This window comes from Ictalurus punctatus, chromosome 16 (assembly GCF_001660625.3).
Source record: "Ictalurus punctatus breed USDA103 chromosome 16, Coco_2.0, whole genome shotgun sequence".
In the NCBI taxonomy this organism is placed as follows: Eukaryota; Metazoa; Chordata; class Actinopteri; order Siluriformes; family Ictaluridae; genus Ictalurus; species Ictalurus punctatus.
Genome location: NC_030431.2, coordinates 1457714 through 1477759, shown reverse-complemented (window position 1 = coordinate 1477759; position 20046 = coordinate 1457714). Strand labels below are relative to the sequence as shown.

General features: G+C 48.1%; 1 protein-coding gene across 4 annotated transcripts in view; it reads left to right on the top strand.

Moving 5' to 3' along the window:
* The window catches only part of LOC108276964 (WD repeat-containing protein 70), a 36678-nt gene that overhangs the window by 15968 nt on the left and 664 nt on the right, over positions 1–20046 (top strand). For 3 of the 4 annotated variants that reach the window (XM_017489159.3, XM_017489158.3, XM_017489160.3), the window contains exons 11-17: positions 8420–8519; positions 9313–9397; positions 9530–9668; positions 14084–14184; positions 14839–14918; positions 15963–16079; positions 16743–16905. In XM_017489159.3, the coding sequence (XP_017344648.1) occupies positions 8420–8519; positions 9313–9397; positions 9530–9668; positions 14084–14184; positions 14839–14918; positions 15963–16079; positions 16743–16905 (785 nt within the window). The remainder of the gene's footprint in view (positions 1–8419; positions 8520–9312; positions 9398–9529; positions 9669–14083; positions 14185–14838; positions 14919–15962; positions 16080–16742; positions 16906–20046) is intronic. The other variant, XM_017489162.2, reaches the window with a different exon arrangement.

Genomic DNA, 20046 nt, shown 5'->3' with positions numbered 1-20046 from the left:
GTTTCTTTTCTTTCATCCAACTTGTATGCTTTGGCGTCTGAATCCCCCGTTTCTGATAAAGAACGGTCCACGTACTAAGAGTGTCTGTATCAGGTTCTGTAAAAGCTGTGACCGGTTTCAGATCGTGACCCGGTCGGAACCAGACCACTCGATCGGACGCTCGCGTCGTCTTCACTCTTTTCTGTCCGGAGGTCATTCTGCGCTATTATCGTCTCCCAGTCTGAGAACCCTGCTCAGTGCCCGAAGCCTGGAGAAGATCACCAGGTGATACCTCTCCTCTCGAGGGATCTGAAAGATCGAGCGGAAGGGTTCGGCACTCGTGGTTCTTCGAAGACCCGTCCACAGCTGTCGGCTGGTGCGACCGAAATGTGCGATAGAAAATGTGAGTGTGTTCCTAAAGCAAGATTTTTTTTTTTTCCAGTTTTTTTTTTATTTTTATGTTTACATAAATTTTTTAGTGTCCCATATGAGTGTCTCAGAAGGTTTTCCCATCAAAAAGATAGCACAACTGATGTTCAGCTGAAACGTCTAAATGGATTATTGTTATTAAAAGACAAAGGCTTTGGCCAAATGTGGGCTTAATTGGTAGCAGAAATGTAAGGAGTAAATGCAGAGCATATGCACCAAACTGTATCCTTCCCCTTTAAAGCCCTGTCACCTCTCTCTCTCTCTCTCTCTCTCTCTCTCTCTCTCTCTCTGGAACTTGAAGTGAGTGTAAATGTATATGACAGCGCCTGCATGTGGCCAGTATTGTTAATCTATCGACCATGAGTGACAGGTCACGGTGTGTTGTTTGCAACCAGGTAGAACAAGGTAGGTAATGGACTCCAATGGAATACCAACAGACTTTGTTACATTACCTCATTATTCATGTTAAACGACGCTCTAGTGCCCTGAATGTACAGTTCCCTCCACTAATATTGGCACCCTTGGTAAATCTGAGCAAAGAAGGCTGTGAAGAATTGTCTCGTTTAACCTTTTGTTCAAAGAATTCACAAAAATCGATATCAAAGAATTAAACAAACCACAGGTTTATCAAAAAAAAAAAAAAAATCATCTTTGTTAAATATAGGTGTGCTGTAAATATCGGCACTGTATATAGGCGGTACAAGAAGTTTGAACTTTGCGTCTTGTTGTTGTTGTTTGTTTTTATGTTTTATTTCCGTTCTTTCCCCTTGTTGCACGTCGAACGACCCGGCTTGACGGGATTTTCGATTTCGCTTGAAAATTTTCTTTCCACCACCTTTTTGGCTAAAGGCTCACCCTCCCGTGTTATTTATTTAAGAAGGACTTAACAGCTCAGCTTTAACACTCAGCAGAACCCCATGTCAATGGCTGTAAGTTATTTCTATTTAGATAGCAGACGATGTCCCCAGGTGTCTTGCATTCCTGGCTGCTTGGCTTGACTCCCGCATTTTATGGACAAAGACGGAATAAGTAACTCATCAGCACGACGTGTTATTCGTCCATACTGCCACGTCCGCCCATGTCGCGGCCATACACCGACAGATTTTGGCTGATGATATTGTCCCTGCGAACCTTTTCAGTACCTTGCAGAGGTGTCACATTGAACGGTACAGGGGATGTCTGAATGACGGAGCGGAACGTGTGACCTGTCTGTTATTGCAGTACACGGTAAAATTAAAACCCTCGTAATCAGATAACCATCCATCAGAATGTGGATGCGATGGAGTTGAATACATGTATTGGTCACGACTGCCAAGCTCTGATCCCAGACCCTCAGTCGTATTTGTCCAAAAGCAGCTCAGACGTTGGGCGAAGAACGTTTAATTTATTACAGGTTGTTCTTACAAACTAAATATTTAACCGGCATTCCCCAGCAGCATACAATAACAACTTGCTTCTTTAAGGTCCAAGCTTTGGCCCATCTTCCTTGAGTATTCCTTGAAATGTGGTCTGAATTATAACTTCCCACTTTAGATGAGATCTCTTCCTTAAGCCAGTGGCTTACCTCCTCAGCCATTACTCATAAGTTGAACACGCAGACAGACAGCATTAATTTGCCAGATAACGTTGGACTCGGTCATGTACCGTTTACTGTTATTGGGATAGACGTGTATTCTCACGAGTATGGCTGCTGGACTTGATTGGCTTTTTGATGTAGATCACAATGATTCCTTTGGTGTTACTCAGGTTAAACACTGATCGCTTGTTTGTTTGTTCATGAAACATCTTTGGCCCCTGCCTGCGTCGTTCCACCTCGGCCTCTTACACGGCTCCAGATTTATAACGTCTCGTTCGTCGTCACGTTGCGTTCGGGAAATCTGGGAGTTCTTCGAGAAAAACTCGGGATGCGCCGATCCCCATTTTTGATACAATACCAGTAGTCAAGCTTTGGATACCTTCCGATACCCGATACCGATTCTCTTACGGCCTGTTTGGATTGAAATCAGGTTGCATCTCGAGATGTAATTATTACCAGAGTGTTTCTGGGATTTTAGTCAGTTCGGTTAAATTAAATTCGATCTGTGTAGCGCTTTTAACAAGAGACATTGTCTCAAAGCAGCTTTACTGAAATATATAGACACAGGATGCAGGTTTTAAGCGTGTGAATTGATCCCTATCGAGAGAGATGGTGGCGAGGAGAAGCTCCCTAAGATGATACGAGGAAGGGAAGGGACTCGGAAGGGAACGCAGGCTCATCTGGGTAACGACGGATAGTGTGAACATAAAAGGAAGTTCGTTATGGTTTGCCGTGCGACCTCAGTGTAAAACCGCATGGGGTAATTGTAATCCTAAGTCCATCGCTGCAAGTGTAGTCCTAGAAACCACAGCGAGAACGTCCACGTGGAATTGAGGTCCAGCACTATTTCCGTGGTACTTCAAGCGGTACCGTCCTCCGCGATCTCCAGGCCGTGACCTCCAGTTGACGAGAGCGCCATCTAGAGAGGTAGGGCATCATTTTGGATCAGGCAGGTCTGGAGAGCAGAAAGGGTCAGGATCACTGGCACCATCATAAAATCCAGGGATGGGGAAGATCTGGGAAGCATCTGGAAAGATTGCGCCGTAGTTTACATTCTATAAAGTGACCAACGGAAATAACCCCAGGCAATATACAGTACATCCTTTCCAACTGACATGTTGGTACCGTTGTAGCCTGTGGGAAGAGGCTTTGTCGGCGTCGTCGTCGTCCCCTTGCGTATGAATGTCCGTGCGGCGGTGTGCATTTCACACTCGCTTTCGAATCAGCAGCAATAGCTCGAATGGTGGGTTCATCATTGCTCTTAATGGAAAAACACAATAACCACAAAACAGTACAGGGACAAACTCGCCTATATTAAGCATAGAACGTTTGAAACGGAATCTTCCGAGTCGGTCACCTCGCCTCGCTCTCGTCACGTGATAAACGAAGCCTGACTCCTGCTGACTCCGACTCTCTCACGCCGAATCGAGCGGACGCGTCCGGTTTTTACCAGGAGCGTCCGTTCTCCGACCGAGCCGGATTATTTTTATCACCATGAAAAAGGCCGGAACGCCGTCCGTCGCCGCAAGTACGCGTTATGAGCGTTCCTTGTGGGAAACGACCCCTTTACACTACTTCAGAGAGAACATTGCTTCATCTCCTGTTTTCATCTTCACTAGACTTCGACTGTTTTCAGCAGAAAGGAGGTGCTGGACTTGGATGCAGCTCCGAGCCTGAGGAAGTTAAAGGTGTCGAGTCTGTTGTCGTTGAGAGAGATTGTCCGCAGAAATTCCAGCCGTAGCGTCTAGTAGAACAGAAGAGCTGGGGATCTGAGAGTTTCCCTGCTGTTCAGTACGTTTCCCAGAACCATGCACTCTACTCCCATGTTCTTTCAGGATGTTCTTTCAGGAACAGCCTCTACAAATTCAAGTCAACCAACAGGTATAAATGAGGAACCATTCATTCCATTTTTTTTTTTTTTCCCCCTTTTGTGAATCAGTCTATAATGCCCTCACCACTGACTAACTCGTGTCCAGCTCCGCCTGAAACGACCAAGTGTTTTGAATGTAAAGCCCTGAGCAGCTGCTCTTATTTCTCACTCAACAAGAATCCAAGCCACTAGATATGCACACACAGTCATTTAACAGCTTTCTGGTACGTGTGTGTGTGTGTGTGTGCGTGTGTGCTAGGCATCCAGAAGTTTCCCTTTCCATCCCATCCATACCCTATTTCATACATTCCTCTTGTTCCTAATACACCATCCATCCAGCTTGAAGGCCCAGCAGCTGATAGCAACTGTAATCGAAGGAATAAGTTGCAGGACAAAAAAAAAGAAAAGAAAAGAAAAAGTCTCGGATGTGAGCGATGGAAATGAAGCAGGGCTTTTTGACAAGCAGCAAACATCCCCGTTTCACGATTTGATTTGTGTTCCTCTTGTTGTGATTGAGGGTATCGACTGAATTCCTTTTAACAGAACATCTGGATAAGTTTGCTCACACTTGAAAAGTTTTCTCAAGGCAAAGTCATAAAAACGAAGGAGACGTTCCAACTTTGTGTCAGAGCCCGAGTTTCGGCCGGCCAACATTCACTCCGGTTTTGGATTGAGAACCACGTTCCAGTCATTGCTACATCTTAGTGTCTTTATATCTGCCTAACTCGCAGTAACGATGTGAGGATATGTCAAGTTAATTGCTTAAGTAGTTATAGCACCACTTGGCTGTAAATATTACCACTGTGCTGTTAAAAAAAATAATAATAATAATAATAATAAAAAATCAATTCTCATTTGAACCTGTACCATGACACGGGGTAGACTTGTTTACCAAATTCTGTCATTTCAGTCCGTCATTCGCAAAGAGGAATCATTTGACCTAAAGGTTATGGGTGTTCTTTTGTTGCATATGTCTCGAGATTAGTTGACCCTAATCATGGAGGTAGGAGTTCATTATCGAGGTAGAATCCTGATTATAGACTGACCGTCTAATTTTACTTAGCAAAAGGTAACCCAGCTGTCTTTTCAAAAGACGGGCCAGAGCACGAAATCTGTTCTGGCTGATTTTTGATCGGATCAGAGGGCGAAGGTTTGCTTTTGGTTCCCCGATAATTGGGGTTCTTGGTCAGGCCAAAACCTGACCCATTTCCTCAACTCTGGTACAAACAACAACCTCTCTGCCATCATGAGAGGACCTAAGGAAGGCAGCTGGATGTATCACGTCAACCCTAATCAAATCTCCTGCTTCAGGGATCTTCTGTCAAACCTTAGCCTGACCAAATGTACCTTCAAAGCTTCAGACGACCTTCAGGAGGTGCGAGGTCCGACATGCTCCGCTACCCGGCACTGAAACCGGAGCAGGTGCCAGGGGGCCGAGTGGCTAGGCCTCAGATGTCCACCCGTACTTCATCGGATCTATACGCTTTTTCTGACCACAGGCTTTAGAATCTTGAAGGCTGGCTGCAATCTGGCACACCGGGCTACATCAGTGCCACGGTCCTGTATCTGGGATCGACCTTCTTCTTTTTTTTGTTTTTTTTTTTGTTGTTTTTTTAAGAATCTTATTCGAAACAGTTACTTGCATACTACGTTTCTTGGCCATGTTTAATAGAGGTCTGGCCTGCAAAACCAAGCCCACACTGAATTTCAGGATTTTGTCCTGGCTGAATTTAGGTTCCGCGCTCGCATGTTGTGAAGTTAGGGAGTAGTATATATTGGAAGTTTAGTCCCTGAGAACATTTTTTGGGAACGCGGGGACTTGACGGAGATAAGGAGCTAACGGACCAGCCCTTTCTTAATTTAACACTCTGCGTCGTCACGAATGAATTGAAACGAAGTGGGCCTGGCAAGCTTTCAGTAATCAGCACAGCCATGCTCCATTAACACACTGAGCAGGTGGTGACAGACAGATAGTGTTTTCGGCTTGGCAGCAAGACCCCAACGGGGTGGGAGAGCAACACGGACCAATTAGACGAGAGAAAATTGGTCTGGCAAAGAGCGGCGTTGGGTGCTGGGGAACGTAATATGGAGCTTAAGGTGCGTGAAGCAGCGTTATCTCCTCCGTCCATGATAATGACTTCTTTCCTCTCCTGCGAATGTGCTGAAGGCTGCACCTCCCTCGCGGCGTACCCCAACACGCCACCCGAGCGTACCGCGTCAGTCATCGCTTCACCACTCATTTGAACCGTTGCCCATTTTAACATCTTCCGCTCTACATCTTTAGTAAAAAAAAAAAAAAGTTAAATCCAGTGGTTAATTTTTTCTGTTTGATCGTAAAACAAAAGCGCGAGGACTTCTTTTCTAACTCGCCGTTTTCCAGCATCGTTCAATCCAGCGTAGAAGTAGCGGCGACGTTGGGACGGACGTTGTGATCGGAAAGTTCCAGGATGCATTGCAGAACGTATTTAAACTGAGCTGCGCTGAGGTACCGCACACTTGGCTCGGCTAGTCAGTGAGCGCTAGTCAGCGAAATTAGCATGGAAATCGGGCTAAATCCCACTGGTGCCACTGTTAGCCGGTAGGTGAATGGCATTGTGGTTAATGTAGTAAGTCGATGAACGATGTTTAACAAATGCAACTCAGAATTTCTAATGCAACTCGAATTGCTGCACCTGACACAACCAACCGAAACGCCCCATGCTTACAGCTAGTGTTATTTTCCGTCAGGCTTTATTTCATTTCGCCTGCGCTACTATTGTTATTTTCCATCCAGTGTCTATTCATTGCCAAGCCATTTTCCTCTCTGGTCTTCTCATGGTATATATATATATACACACACACACACACGCAGCCTGGCTTGTTGCTTAGTGCATTCCGCAGACATCAAGGAGAGGCAAACTAAGACGAAGTATTTCTATATCACAAGAACATTTTCCCACACAGACTGTGCAAAAATATTTTTTATTAATCATGTGTCGTCGGATCACGTCACTTCCAGAGGCTTCCCGATGAGTCGGGGCACTTTGTCACGGGAGAATGAAATGTTAAACCGCTCAGGTGCTAAGGACGACGGTTTATGGATTTTCCGGTCCATCTTGCGAGCACCTGCTTGGACGTGCTCCTCGATCGGCGCTCCGTTGTGTGCTGAAAAGGAAAGTAGACGAAAACAGCTTATTACGCCCCTTGTTTTCAGAAGAGTGTTAATGACTAACATCTGACACGGGTTTTATATGCGTAGGCATTGGAAATGGGCTTTGATTTGGTTTCCTGGTGGTATGTGGATATGAGTTTCCTGGCTTATTCAGTCCTTTTGAAGACCATGTTTTGGATTTCAACCAAAAGCACTCTCTTGAGCATTCTACTCATGACATTGTCGTCGTGTTATAATTTATTATTATTAGTAGTATTTTTTGAAAAAAAAAAAAAAAAAAACAGGAAACTTCCTCTGAAAGGCTCACGTGCGAGCTTTTATAGATTTTTATTCTCTGGAGAAATGACGCATGTGGCGCGAGGCACGTGTCCGTCACTTCGTGTCCTTTACTCAAACACCGCTATCGATGGGTCTGAATAGAGGCTTTTACTGCCCGCTTTGGGTTAACAGTTCAGATAACGTTCATTTCCTTGCGTCGGGCTTGACGGTTCTCTCTGTGTGAAGTAAAGCCGCAGTTACGGAACGCGTGGTGACGCCTTAGCCGAGTTGCCATGGCAACGGCGCACGGTATCGATGAGATCGTTCTGGTAACTTGGCTGTTGAGCTGCGCCGGTTCAAAGCGCTTGAGGAGGTGGGGCAGTGTGTGGTAGGCAAATATCGTGCGTGGCCTATATAAAAGCGTCCTATGCTCAGCTTCGACCGAGATATAACGTGCACGTTCTACGGATTTTTGGTCTGGGACTCGGCCCTGGCAGAGCGTCGGGTTCTTCGCACCGCCGCACGAGTGGGACGTCTAACCTGCCGCCTCCTCTCTCAGGAGAACATCTGGCCTTCGGAGGGCTCGGTACTAATGATTTCCGCAGTAGAGTCACTTTGAATCGCATCGAGTAGTCCTTTGCACTCCATTCCATCATGGGACCTTTTTTTTTTTTATTAGTTTCAAATGGTTTGTTTTTAATTTTACGATTATATCGATTCCTAGTAGGTTGGTATTTTTATGAGAACGTAATGTTACAAGGGTAATGTCAACGAGATGGTGGAAATCTGGTGGTGCGAGTAAACAAGGATGCACCTTTTTTAATCAAATACTCTCGTACATCAAAACAGTGGTGAAATTGTGCAGGTCTAAACAGTCCCTGCGTGGAAAAGTCAAGTATGGTATGTTTCTTCCCTTCCAGTAAATAACAGGCTCGTGACCACTCGGAGTAACTGAGCATGAAAGAGACTCAAGTGGCAAATGCAAATTCTTCGCATAGTATAAAAGTGGCTTGGCAGGAGCCTGATAATGGAACTCGGGTCTCCGAAAGTGTGTGCACCACATGTTTTACACACACTCGTGGATGAGAAATGTGGGTGGTGGATTTTATTTACTTACAAATGTTTCTTTTTTTTTTCTTTTTTCGGGTCTATCCAGGTTCATACCAAGTTCCATTGCCGCCAAGCCCATGCTGTCGGCTCGGACACGTCCTGCCTCACCTTCTCCTACGACGGGACCACGCTCGCTTCTCGAGGAGGTAAGATATGCTCTACGTCAGGGGTGTCGAATCTGATCCGGAAAGGGTCCGGTGTGGGCGCAGGTCTTCGTCCCAGCCGAGCAGGAGGCGCACCCGATCCCACCTGTTTGATCGGTTGATCTCGGCTTTCGATAGACTCGGGTGTGGCTTCTGCTCGGTCGGAATACTCACACCGGCCCGTTCCGGATAAGATCGGACACCCCTGCTCTACATGTCCCTGCTCGAGGGGGGGGGGCAACTGCTGCTGTTTCACCCCTAACCATTCCTAACCTAGCGGTTATCACGTCTGACCCCGACCACAAAGTCTGTATTGTTCCAGAAAAATACCGATCTTTTCTTTGCTCTGAAAGCAAAGTGACATGCGACTCTGAGGACGGCCGGCAGGATTGACATGGACACACTCGCTTGAGTTTTGGCATGTGTTACAGGCCTTTCTTTGAGCATGCAATTCCCAGCTGGCTCGGGTTCATCTCATGGAGCTTTAGTCAGCGATCGGAGATCTCCACTCCAGGCGTTACTCAACCTTCAGCATGACGCATCCGAGTGAAGTCTGACCTCAGAACAGTCGGCCTAGCCACTGTCGCATACACTGACTCTGATTCAGGCGCTTACACAATCGATCTTATTCAGGGGGTCACCCCGTCCCCCTCCCCCCGCCGTCTCATTCAATTACATGGGGGAAAGAGGAACGCCTTTGATGTATTTTTTTTCACCCCTGCATTGATGTTCAAATTGCTCATCTTGGCATTCAGTACTGTTCTCAATGCGGGTACTTTCTTCTGTGTGTTTGCAGGGGACGACACTCTGAAGACATGGGACATCCGCAACTTCAAGAAACCTCTCAACGTCGCCACGGGGTTGTGCTCGTTCTTCCCGATGTAAGCCTAAATATTCAGTCGTCGCCTTCGGCCTTCACGTTATCCTTGCATGTTGATAAATCTGGACAAGCAGCTTTAAATAAAGCACTTAATCGCCGATAAAGCTGTGCGTTATCTCGTGTCCGAGCGCAGGACCGACTGCTGCTTCAGCCCCGATGATAAACTCCTGGTGACGGGTACTTCAGTGAAGCGCGACCAAGGGAACGGCAAACTGGTCTTCTTCGACAGAGAGTCCTTCAAGAAAGTATACGAGATCGAGGTGGCTAGCGCGGTGAGTGTGCCAACCGTATACACAACGCGCTGACTTATTTTTTCTTCCATAAATACAGTCGAGATGATGCATCTTCCCCGAGTCCAGAGTTCTGTAGGCGACCTTTTCATCTCCCAAAAACAACATCCTGAGTGGACAGTGGTGAAAAAGGTCATGGTTAATAGATTTAAATGTTAGTTTAGGTTCATTTTCGATTCTCTGTTTATTTCAGGGGTCGACAAATTGCTCGTTTTTCATTCGCGGCTGCCGGGCAGACGAGCGGATCGAGTAGACTGTTGATATAATGGTCACCAGCGTGGGTTTTTTTTCCCTCTTTTTTTTCTTCTTTTTTTCTTCTTCCTTCTCCCCTTTTTCACATGTCCAACAACAAGACAATGGGGGCGGGGCGGGGGGGGCAAAAAAAAAAAGTCTGATTTTCGTGAAAGAAACCTTTACATATGTTCACATAGTTCACATATTACTTGCCAGGCAACCCCCATCAGAACCCCTCAAAAATACACAAAACGAACTGACTGTCAGTAATAAATGCTTAGTGCGAGGGCTGAGATAAACCCCACTGAATTTCGCAATCTATTTAACTTTTACAAGAAAGAGAAAGGTAAGTCCTGACAGCACTTCCCAGCACTCTTCTCGAGTGTTTGTTTGAAGGCGAGTGAAACATCTCTGTCAGGCCCTCTCCGTGGGTGAAAATCTCCAAAGCTGCGCGCTGTGAATGTCTCTCGAAGGCTCCCTTGGCCATCCGTGATGGAATGCGCTTTTGAGGAGATTTGTCATGGGAGCGCTTCTTGGATTTATATTTCCCCGCCACTTCTTCTCTAGTCATAACACTGCGGCCTGAAGAGGCCCTGAAAGCTCTTCCCTCCATCTGGCGTGCCATCTTCGACATCTTCGGCCGCGATGGTGGGAACCTGTCTCGCTCTCTGGCTGTCCGAACCCGACAGCCTTAACATCGGTTTAAAAAAAAGAAAAGAAAAGAAAAGAAAAGAAAAAAGAACCGAGCGCCGAAGGGCGTTCCCTTTATGTTCTTCCTCTGAAGAATGGGCTTTGCAGTCATGTAAACGCTCGTGGATCTCTCGGAGGACTCCCGTGAGTTATTTATCGGATGATTTGCCCTGGCGCGACCCTGACGAGCTCGCTATTTATCATGTTTATCCAAGGTTCTCGGCAGGACAGCTGAAGAATTTAAGTGGCGTCTCTTTATGAAGTGGTGAGCCAGGCTCGTGAAAGGAAAGGCCACCAATCATACGGGTGTAAACATTCGACATAACCCCGCGGAGGGGTCGTGCTCTGGGTAGGGGTGTGGGTGGCAGCGAACACTTTTTCAGGATGGTTTGAGTAAACACGCTCTTGGCTGAGAAGACATTTTCCCGAGGTGTGAAATCGGAGCGAGACGTCCAATTCTTCACCAGGGTTCAAGTGTTTGCCATAAAGACAGCTAAAACAGAACCTTTCTCTTCCGCTCTCTCTCTCTCTCTCTCTCTCTCTCTCTCTCTCTCTCTCTCTTGCTCTCTCTCTCTTGCTCTCTCTCTCTCGTGCTCTCTCTCACGCTCACTCTCTCTCTCTCGTGCTCTCTCCTCTCTCTCTCTCTCTCTCTCTCTCACGCTCGCTCTCTCTCTCTCTTCCTCTCTCTCTCTCAACAGTTGATATTCAAGTACAATTAAGATTTTTGTAGATATCACCGGCCACGGAATTACACCATAAAGCCGAGTCTTCAGAACGAAAGATTTCGCAGATGCTGAAATTATATACAGTCCAGTGTAATCAAACCGCATGAACCCACTAAAAGCTTGTCCACCGCAGATTTATCCATCGGGACACGTTGCAGGTGCGTTCGCTTTTTGATGTTTGACTTCTTCACATGTCCCGAGCATGACACAACGCAGAAGGACGGAGACGGTGTGATAAAACATTTCCTCCAGCCGCCATCGGAGCGTTATTTTGAAACATTCGTCCAAACATCACTGACAGCCCCGACCCTTTATCTGGCCTGTCGCTTCATTTCTATCGTCTGGGAGTGGGGTGGGTGGATTCCTGTGGGTTTTTCAGGGGGCCCTAGGAGCTGGCGTCCACACAGACCACACGTTTGCCATTCTCACAGCGCGCATGTTTGTTGAGTTGAGTTGCGGCCGATTTTTAAAAAAAATAAATAAATAATAATTTTTTGGTGATTTTAGCAGACCTCGCTGCAGCATTAAAGCTCCTCTTAATCCTTCTCGTGTCTGAATAAACTCTCTTCATGGCACTTGTTCAGTCTGGCTCAAATCTCCAGCTAGCACGACCGATCACGCTGTTTAGGAAAGATCCAAGATCAAAGGGGATGCCTCGAAGGTCCCGCTGTAATTCCTGCCGTAATGCGTTCTGGAAAGGATCGCATTCTCAAATCAGACTCCGCACGAGAATCCTGGCGAATCCGAACCGCAGGTTCCTCGTATCGTTCCATCGTTCACTAGCGCGACGCTCTGGTGTCCGTTTACACCACAGCGCTGTTAAATTCTCCAATCCGATCGCATAGCAGCAGCTCCGACGGTAGTGCCATCTCTTACGTGCCTGGTCTAATACCTTCTCGTTTCTATAGCGACAGCTAATTCGGAGGGACTCGTACGTCACACATCTGATCACGAGTTAAGAGCAAATTGTCGTTGGGGCGGGGTTTGGGGCTGGCTTGCGACGGTCCGGACAGCCGATGCGGTAAGCACGCAGCAGCAGCGCCTCTTCCGATACGCTCCGACGTTAATCAGCGTGGCCTTTTGACGTGTGAGATGAGCAGCTCTGCCGTGTGATCTAACACGCAGACGACTTTTTCTGTTTTTAATTGGCTTAACCTTTCAGTATAGTACTGAATGTCTCTGAGCTGAACATACAGTATTCCGTACTGTAACAACAACAACGTTCCAGAGAGAGGACGGGAGAGGGGGGAAGGAAACGCAGAAGAAGTACTGCAGCTCTCGCCGTGATGATCCCGTCCACCCGTATTCATTTCGGCTTTGTACGCGCTGGTCTCCGAAGCGGAGTAGAGCGTCTGAGGAGCTCGTTGAGGCCAGTGCTCCTCCGGCTATAATTGGAGATTCAGTGCCCCGCGTTAGACCCTGGCAGAGGTGCGTTTGAGGGCCGGAACGGAATTCTCACGAGCTGCTTTTGATTAACGAGCTCGTTTAGCACCGGCTCCGGAGACGAAGCCTGTTCGACGCCGGGTTTATTCTTTACCGCGTGGTGGACGTGTGCCCGGTCATTTACACTTACGCTGCGTGAAGGTTGAGCTCGTACTGTTACTCATACACACACACACACACACACGCACACACACACACACAGAGAGAGAGAGTTTTGCTGTCGTGCACGCGGAATGCACCGAAATCAAAACACGCGTGCGACCGTGACCCATGACGCAACCGAGTCTGCGTCACACGGGGATTCCTGGCGTTTCTGCAGGGAGCAGTCCGTCATCACTGCTGACGTTTCTAAATCATGAAAACGAATCCGTAAAACGCGCAGGGGTTTAGTTTTGTGAAGGAGACAGGAGAACGCGGCGCACAGGTTGACCTGTAGCCCTGCGCACACGGCTCGCAGACGCGGCGGGATGACGATAAAGCTTAATTCTGGCTCAGGCGAGCTTAGTGGAGCCAAACAGGGCCCGAGCAGCTGGACTATAAGCAGCTTTCCCCGTCCACGCACACCCTCCGCGGCTCCTGCGGGTCTCGTCTGATCCGTACCCTTTCACTTTTCTCTCTTGCACTCTTCACCACTAGGACGTGTTTAGAGTAAAGCTGACCCCCCCCCCCCATACCCCCCCCCCCCAAACTCCCTCCGTGCCTCAAGTGTTTATTCTGCTCCTGTCTTTGTGCATTGCTGCGGTTTATTTTTGGAAGACTTGTATCTGTCCTGTGCTGTACTGTTTACTATATAAAAATGATTACACGAATTTCCCATATTGCCTAATATGCCTTTTGTAATATTTTTTTGGTATATATGTGTACATATATAAAATCCTTGGCATTGGGGTGTGTATGATTGTTCTACTTCTCCACTCAGGCGTTGTTCTTAGAAACGGGATCACTTCATGTTTGTGAAAAGTTCTCCGTAGTGCATGAAAAAACTCGCTCATGTTACAGACTGTCTATGTGTCTGTCTCGCACACACACACACACACACACACACACAAATGCACGCACAGTCACATCCTCCATCTGTCACACAGAGAATGTGAAATCCAGGCCTCTACCCAAAGCCCAAATATAGTCAACGGCAGCTTAGTGAGAAGGAGAATCCACTCCGAGTGCTCCTCCGCAGCTCGGTGCCGCTGGCTCGCGTTTTGGCGCGTTCTCGTCGCTGTTTTCTTCTGCGTCCTGTATATATTTTCCTTTTCTTGTCCCAGATGATTTTATTATTATTTTTTTTCTTCCCCCTTCCATCTCCAGAGCGTGGTCCGCTGTCTCTGGCACCCGAAGCTGAACCAGATCATGGTCGGGACGGGGAACGGCCTGGCCAAAGTCTACTACGACCCAGTCAAGAGCCAGAGGTGCAGTGAGCTCCAGAGTCCCTCTTCTTCCTTCCGACATCTTCACCACTGCGCAGGGAGACAGATATATTAGCTGTGCGCGCGTTTAGTGCGTCTCAGACCAGTAATTACTCCACACAGAGGTCAGGTCGAGTAGCGAGGACCGGGGGAGAGTCGGACGAGTCTGTTGAATTAACTACCGGCTGTCCCATCAGTTCCAGCTGGGAGGCCGTCGGATGGAAGCGTTCATTAAACTGTCCCGTTTGAGTCCATTAGCGCTGATTACCGAGGGCAAGGACAGCAGGGCCTCACACACCGCCTGTCTGGAAAATCGATGCGAGCTCGAGCGGTCATGTGATTTACTGATATTCCGTAATACGTCAAATGTTTTTTCGGTAGTCCCCCCCCCCCCCCGTTCCTGCGTCAGGTGTTGTAATATTTATCATTCCTTTATCAAGTGTCTTCACACACATGCTCATGGCATCTAATTCTGCTCGTGAAGCTCCCGCGCATTTAAATACATAAATGACTCGAAAGAAATATACATCGGGAGAAATGGAAAAAGCAGCGGTTCTTAAAAATCAGATCCATTGTCAAATCGATCCCAGGGAAAGTGGGATCGTCATTCACGTGCTGTCGTGTGGGACGCTTTGTTGTTTTGTTTTTGTTTTTAAGGGGCGCCAAGCTTTGTGTGGTGAAGAGCAAGAGGAAAGAGAAGCAGGCCGAGACGCTGACGCAGGACTACATCATCACCCGTGAGTACCTAAACCACACGCGCGCACACACGCGCACACACACACACACGCACACGCGGTAATAGATGAATGTACAGCTTTCAACACGGTTTTGTGTACATACACGATCGTGACGAACAGAATACTCAGAGGAGTTTGTGTGGAGAATAAGCGCTGCCCTTGGAGATGTTCATCTCTATTCACTGCTGTCACAAGCCCATTAGTGCAGCAGTATCGTGTGTGTGTGTGTGTGTGTGTGTGTGAGAGAGAGTGAGTGCTTTCCATCGGATTGCTATCTCACGCGGCCCTTAACCCGCAAGCCATGATGCCATTAGCGCCCATCACTACATGCGCCACGCGCCTGGCATGAGGGCTCCAGTCAGGTCAGCGCGTGCCACACACACACACACACACACACACCCTAAACGCATCCCGACCCTCCACCCACACAACACACACCTCACCGTCAAAACTCCCCTTTCCCTCGGTATACCATTAAGCACATCCTCCAGTGGCGGTAGTAGCACTGATGCACCGCGCCGTAAGCCGATAGGCCGAGCCGAGTGACGCATCGCCGGACAGCCATGGAAAATTCAAAGGAGGAGAGCGGAACGACGGCCCGCCGAGGGAGAGGGAGGCAGAGCGATTGAACGTGTCGCCACTAACCTCTTTGCTTAATGTAGCATGCAGGAGAGGAATTAACACTGCGCAGTGACAACAGGGCTCCCGAATGGAAAATCGCTTCATCTTTCCTACTCCCGATCGATTTATTTATTTATTTATTTATTTACTCTCCCCCACCTCCCGTGATCCTCGTCTGTCCACGCTTTCCCGCCCACGCAAACAGACCCGAGAGTCACGTGACCGTGTTGGAGTCACTGTGAAATCACGTTAATCAAAAAGTAAATAAAACACACAGTGAGCTTCGCATAGCGTGGTTGCTGTGACGGAGCTCGAGGGGTGTAGTACTCTGTTTACGCTTTCGTTTCTTTTTCTTGATCTTTGTTGTGCTCATGTTACTGAGTTGGTTAATACATCATTTTTTTTCTCTTCCCCCCTCCCCAGCCCACGCGTTGCCAATGTTCCGCGAGGCCAGACAGCGCAGCACCAAGAAGCAGCTGGAGAAAGATCGACTCGACCCTGTGAAGTCGCACAAGCCCGAGCCGCCCGTGTCCGGCCCAGGTGATGTAAAAAAAAAAAAAAAAAAAACCCCAAACAAAACAACCCCGGTGAAGCTGCAGCAGCTCCCATGCTTCCGTCTGCGGTTCTTAAGATCCTGGCTGCCGCGGGGATCTAGACTGCGGCTCTGAGTAAAACACACTGTGAGATTACATGAAAGACTTGGCGGAGGACCAGGTGCGACAGGCTTTGGCTCCTTTCCTCATTTCGGGTCGAGGCAGAGGCGCGGAAAGCACGGCGCTGAGCGGCGTTCCCTTCCCTCCGCCTCTGTCGCTCTGCTAAACCTGTCAATCATACAGGACGGGTCTCCTTCCTCACGTCCATGCGCCGTCGATTTAACACGTTCTCCCGCAACCTATCAATCTCTGGGAGATCCCCGCCGGCCGCCGAGCCTACAGCAGGTCTCCGTGTCTCCCCTGTTTAAACATAACGTAAATATACTTTCACCGAGCGGAGGATGTTTTTCTTAACGTTCAGCATGTGTGTACATGCGCCGGAGGAAAGGAGGCCCAGGGGTTTTTTTTTCTTTTTCTTTTTTCTTTTCCCCCCCTGACCCAGCTCGCGTCGCAAAGGGCGTCTACGCTGTAATCTGTACTTATACAAATGAATTCGACTTGTATGTTTTGCATCACGTTGCCTTTTCCTCTCTGTGGGTTTTTCAAACAGGCAGGGGGGGTCGCGTGGCAGCCCACGGAGGCACCCTGTCGTCCTACATCGTGAAGAACATCGCTCTGGACAAGACGGACGACAGCAACCCCCGCGAGGCCATCCTGCGCCACGCCAAAGAGGCGGCAGAGAACCCCTTCTGGGTCGCTCCTGCGTACAAAGTGTAAGCAACAAGTCGTTTCGTGACCGAGAGGTAAAAGCAGAGAGCGTAGGATGAAAGATTAGATTAGATTAGATTAGATAGGAAATGTTCCATAGGAAAACAGGAGGGGGGGGGGGGGGGGGGGGGAACAAAAACGCTGCAGCCGTTTGACAGGCGCGAGGACAACATGGAGCGCCTCACACACACACACAAGGCTATTGTCAGCGACAGGTCCTGATGTAACCAGTGGCCTGTGTTTGTGTACGAGGGAAAGATGTGTGCGCGCACGTGTGCGTGACTCGGCTCAGGTTGCACCTGCGTATCGCATCCTCGTCGTCACGCCTCGGCCGACGGACGCATGAATGATTTAAAAAGCCGTGCGTGCGTTTGAGGGACTACCTGAGACAGCTCATGTCCTCGAGAGGAAACGGAATAAACGTTTTATCAGATGATGAGTACGTCTAGCAGTTTATCTCGCCTTAAATGGTTTCTTAAAACTCATCCCCGATCTAAGTGCGTTAACGGAAACTGTCCATGTACTTTCGGGGGGGGGGGGGGGGGGGGACTTCCTCCTAACCAATCAGATTTGAGGATTCAACCGCGCTGTGCTATAGATAAATCACATTTAAAGTATCTCATCATGTATCACATCTATTTTATTTATTTATTTATTTTTAAAGCCGAGCAATGCACTTTGGTCTGTTTTTTTATTTATATATATATATATATATATATATATATATCTCTCTCTATAACAGTGGCAGAAACCACATAAAAAGGTTACTGAGGTCACTGAACTCAATGCCGTTTGAGCCAAGTGTGTAATTTAGGCCTAAATTAGGTCTAGTTATAAACTTCCCACGCTTGTTAAGAGCATTAAGGAAACGAATGCAGGACATCTAGTATGTGTTAGCGGACTGACTGACACTTTAGAATTTAATTGCGCTGGAATTAGAAAACCAGTGGGCCCTGTTGGTGATTTCCTTGTCGCCTCAGGTCGACATAAAAACGAGCGTCTGAGCGAGTCTCCGGCTTTACGGAATTTTAATGGACGTCGGAGCCCTAATTTCATGTTCCGTTCATGAGTAGTTTAAGGAAATAAAATAGAAAGCGGGATGGAGGACTATTAAGCGGAGACGTTTATCTCGGGTTTCGCGTTGCCGTTTTCCGCGTTACGGAGACGTGGCTTTTAGTTGGGCTGAAAACGCTTTCTCTCCGAGCGTCGGCTGATGAGAAGCCGTCAGCCTGCTGTCTCGCTATCTCTCCATCTCTCTGTCTGTCCTCCGCCGTCTTTCCCACCACGGGATGTTTACCCCCGGACCGGAGCAGATGGATGAACCGGCTTTCGCAGGTGGTCCGTTCTGAACACGGAGCCCACCCCGACGAGGCCTGATCAGAAACAGATAGGATCACTACATCGGAGTGTTAGCGAGGAGATTTACACTTCCGTGCTGTTGATAAACGATCTCTTTTTTTTTTCTTCTTCACCCTGCGGGCCGGCTCCATGTGGAGTGTTTTTTGACGAAGGTTGAACCTTGCGTACACGTAAGTTTAAAGACGGTTCATTGAAAGAATAATAAATGACCCGAATTAGTTGTGAGAACTCGTGTAACACCTGGGCCTGTGTTGTTCTATTATAATCATCGTTATATTACAATGATTCTAATATCATAGTATAATTATACCGCGTTCCTCGATTCTGATTGGCTGGACGGTGTGCGTTAAAGTTAAAGCGCCGGTCAGTGCAATCACCGTTCTAAACGAACGTGCCGCCTCTACACTGGTAACCACGGTAACGTCCAGTTAAACTCACAACGTCGTTATTAGTAGACGGATGCCGCAACTCACACACCCATCTCCCCCTCTCTCTCTCTCTCTCTCTCTCTCTCTCTCTCTCTCTCTCTCTCTCTCTCTCTCTCTCTCTCTCGCATTCATTCACTCGCTTGCTCTCTCTTTCTCTAATAACTATTTACTATAATTCATTCAAATAAATGTTGCCCTGCTTTATCTCTGTGTATGATTTTAGATTCTATACGAAACAACTGACGGTCGGATTTTGCGCCGCAAACATCAGCGACAGATTTAAACCTGCCAGCGCTGGCCTGCGACCACGGTATGAGCGGAACGATCCACGGCTAGGTGCGCGTGACACCTCGCCGTGGATCATCCCTTACGGAATCGGCGTTAGGCCGATGTGAGTCCGACCTTCAAGTCCGCCGTGAAGTCGATCACGTTCCAAAGTGTTTTGTTCCGCTTATCCCACAGCGACTTGCACGTACATGTACGTTGAGCGGTCTAGACTCGCGTGGCGATGCGTGCTCGGGCGTCGGCTTGCAACTTAATCCCCGTCGTTACGCCGGAGCGCAGCCTTTTAGAGCGAGTAGCGTTAACGACCCTGTCGACACCAACGAGCGCTATTGTAGCACTTCCATGCACAAATGATCCTGTTTCTTCCTTTGTTGGCCCGCCCTTTATCGCTTTCCTCAGGTACCGTGCTCACACACACACTCACCTGACCTCAGTAACCTCACACAGAAACACTACCCAGCTGATACTCGAGAACCCGGAGACCGATCGCACATCGAACACATAACTCGTCGTCTCTCGTGTCGTCCATCACCACCGTCTTTGTGTTGTGCTGTTAGCTACGGCGTATCTGTCTGCTAATGAACCCTCGGTTCCGTTTCCACGGTAATAATTCCTCGGTGGTCTCGGTGAACTCATCGGGGAATTCTCCAGGCCCCGGCGACGGGGTGTACGGCGACGGGTCTCTGTCAGGGGTTTATCAAGTGACGCGCATGCATGAGACGTAATTTGCTTGAGATATACTGAGCCGGTCGTGAGGTCAGCGTTGCCCTTTAGAGCAGAAACAGTACTCCTAGATTAGGGAATAGTGGGAACACAACATCGTGCCTTGTGAGAGCTAGAGATTTCTCCGAATCACTGGAGTTGTAGTTATCTGCGTGTGATTATCCCCCCCCCCTTTCCCCCCCTCCTTTTCTTTTTCATCCTCTCTGGCCAAACCTCGTCCATGCTATGACTCACCGAGGACCAGATGTTGCATTTTAATCACTGTACGGAATTGAGTGATGAAAGTAGGGGAATGGTTTAATCCCTTTCGCTCGCTAGGACTCTCGCTCTCTCAATCATTACCGCTTTCCC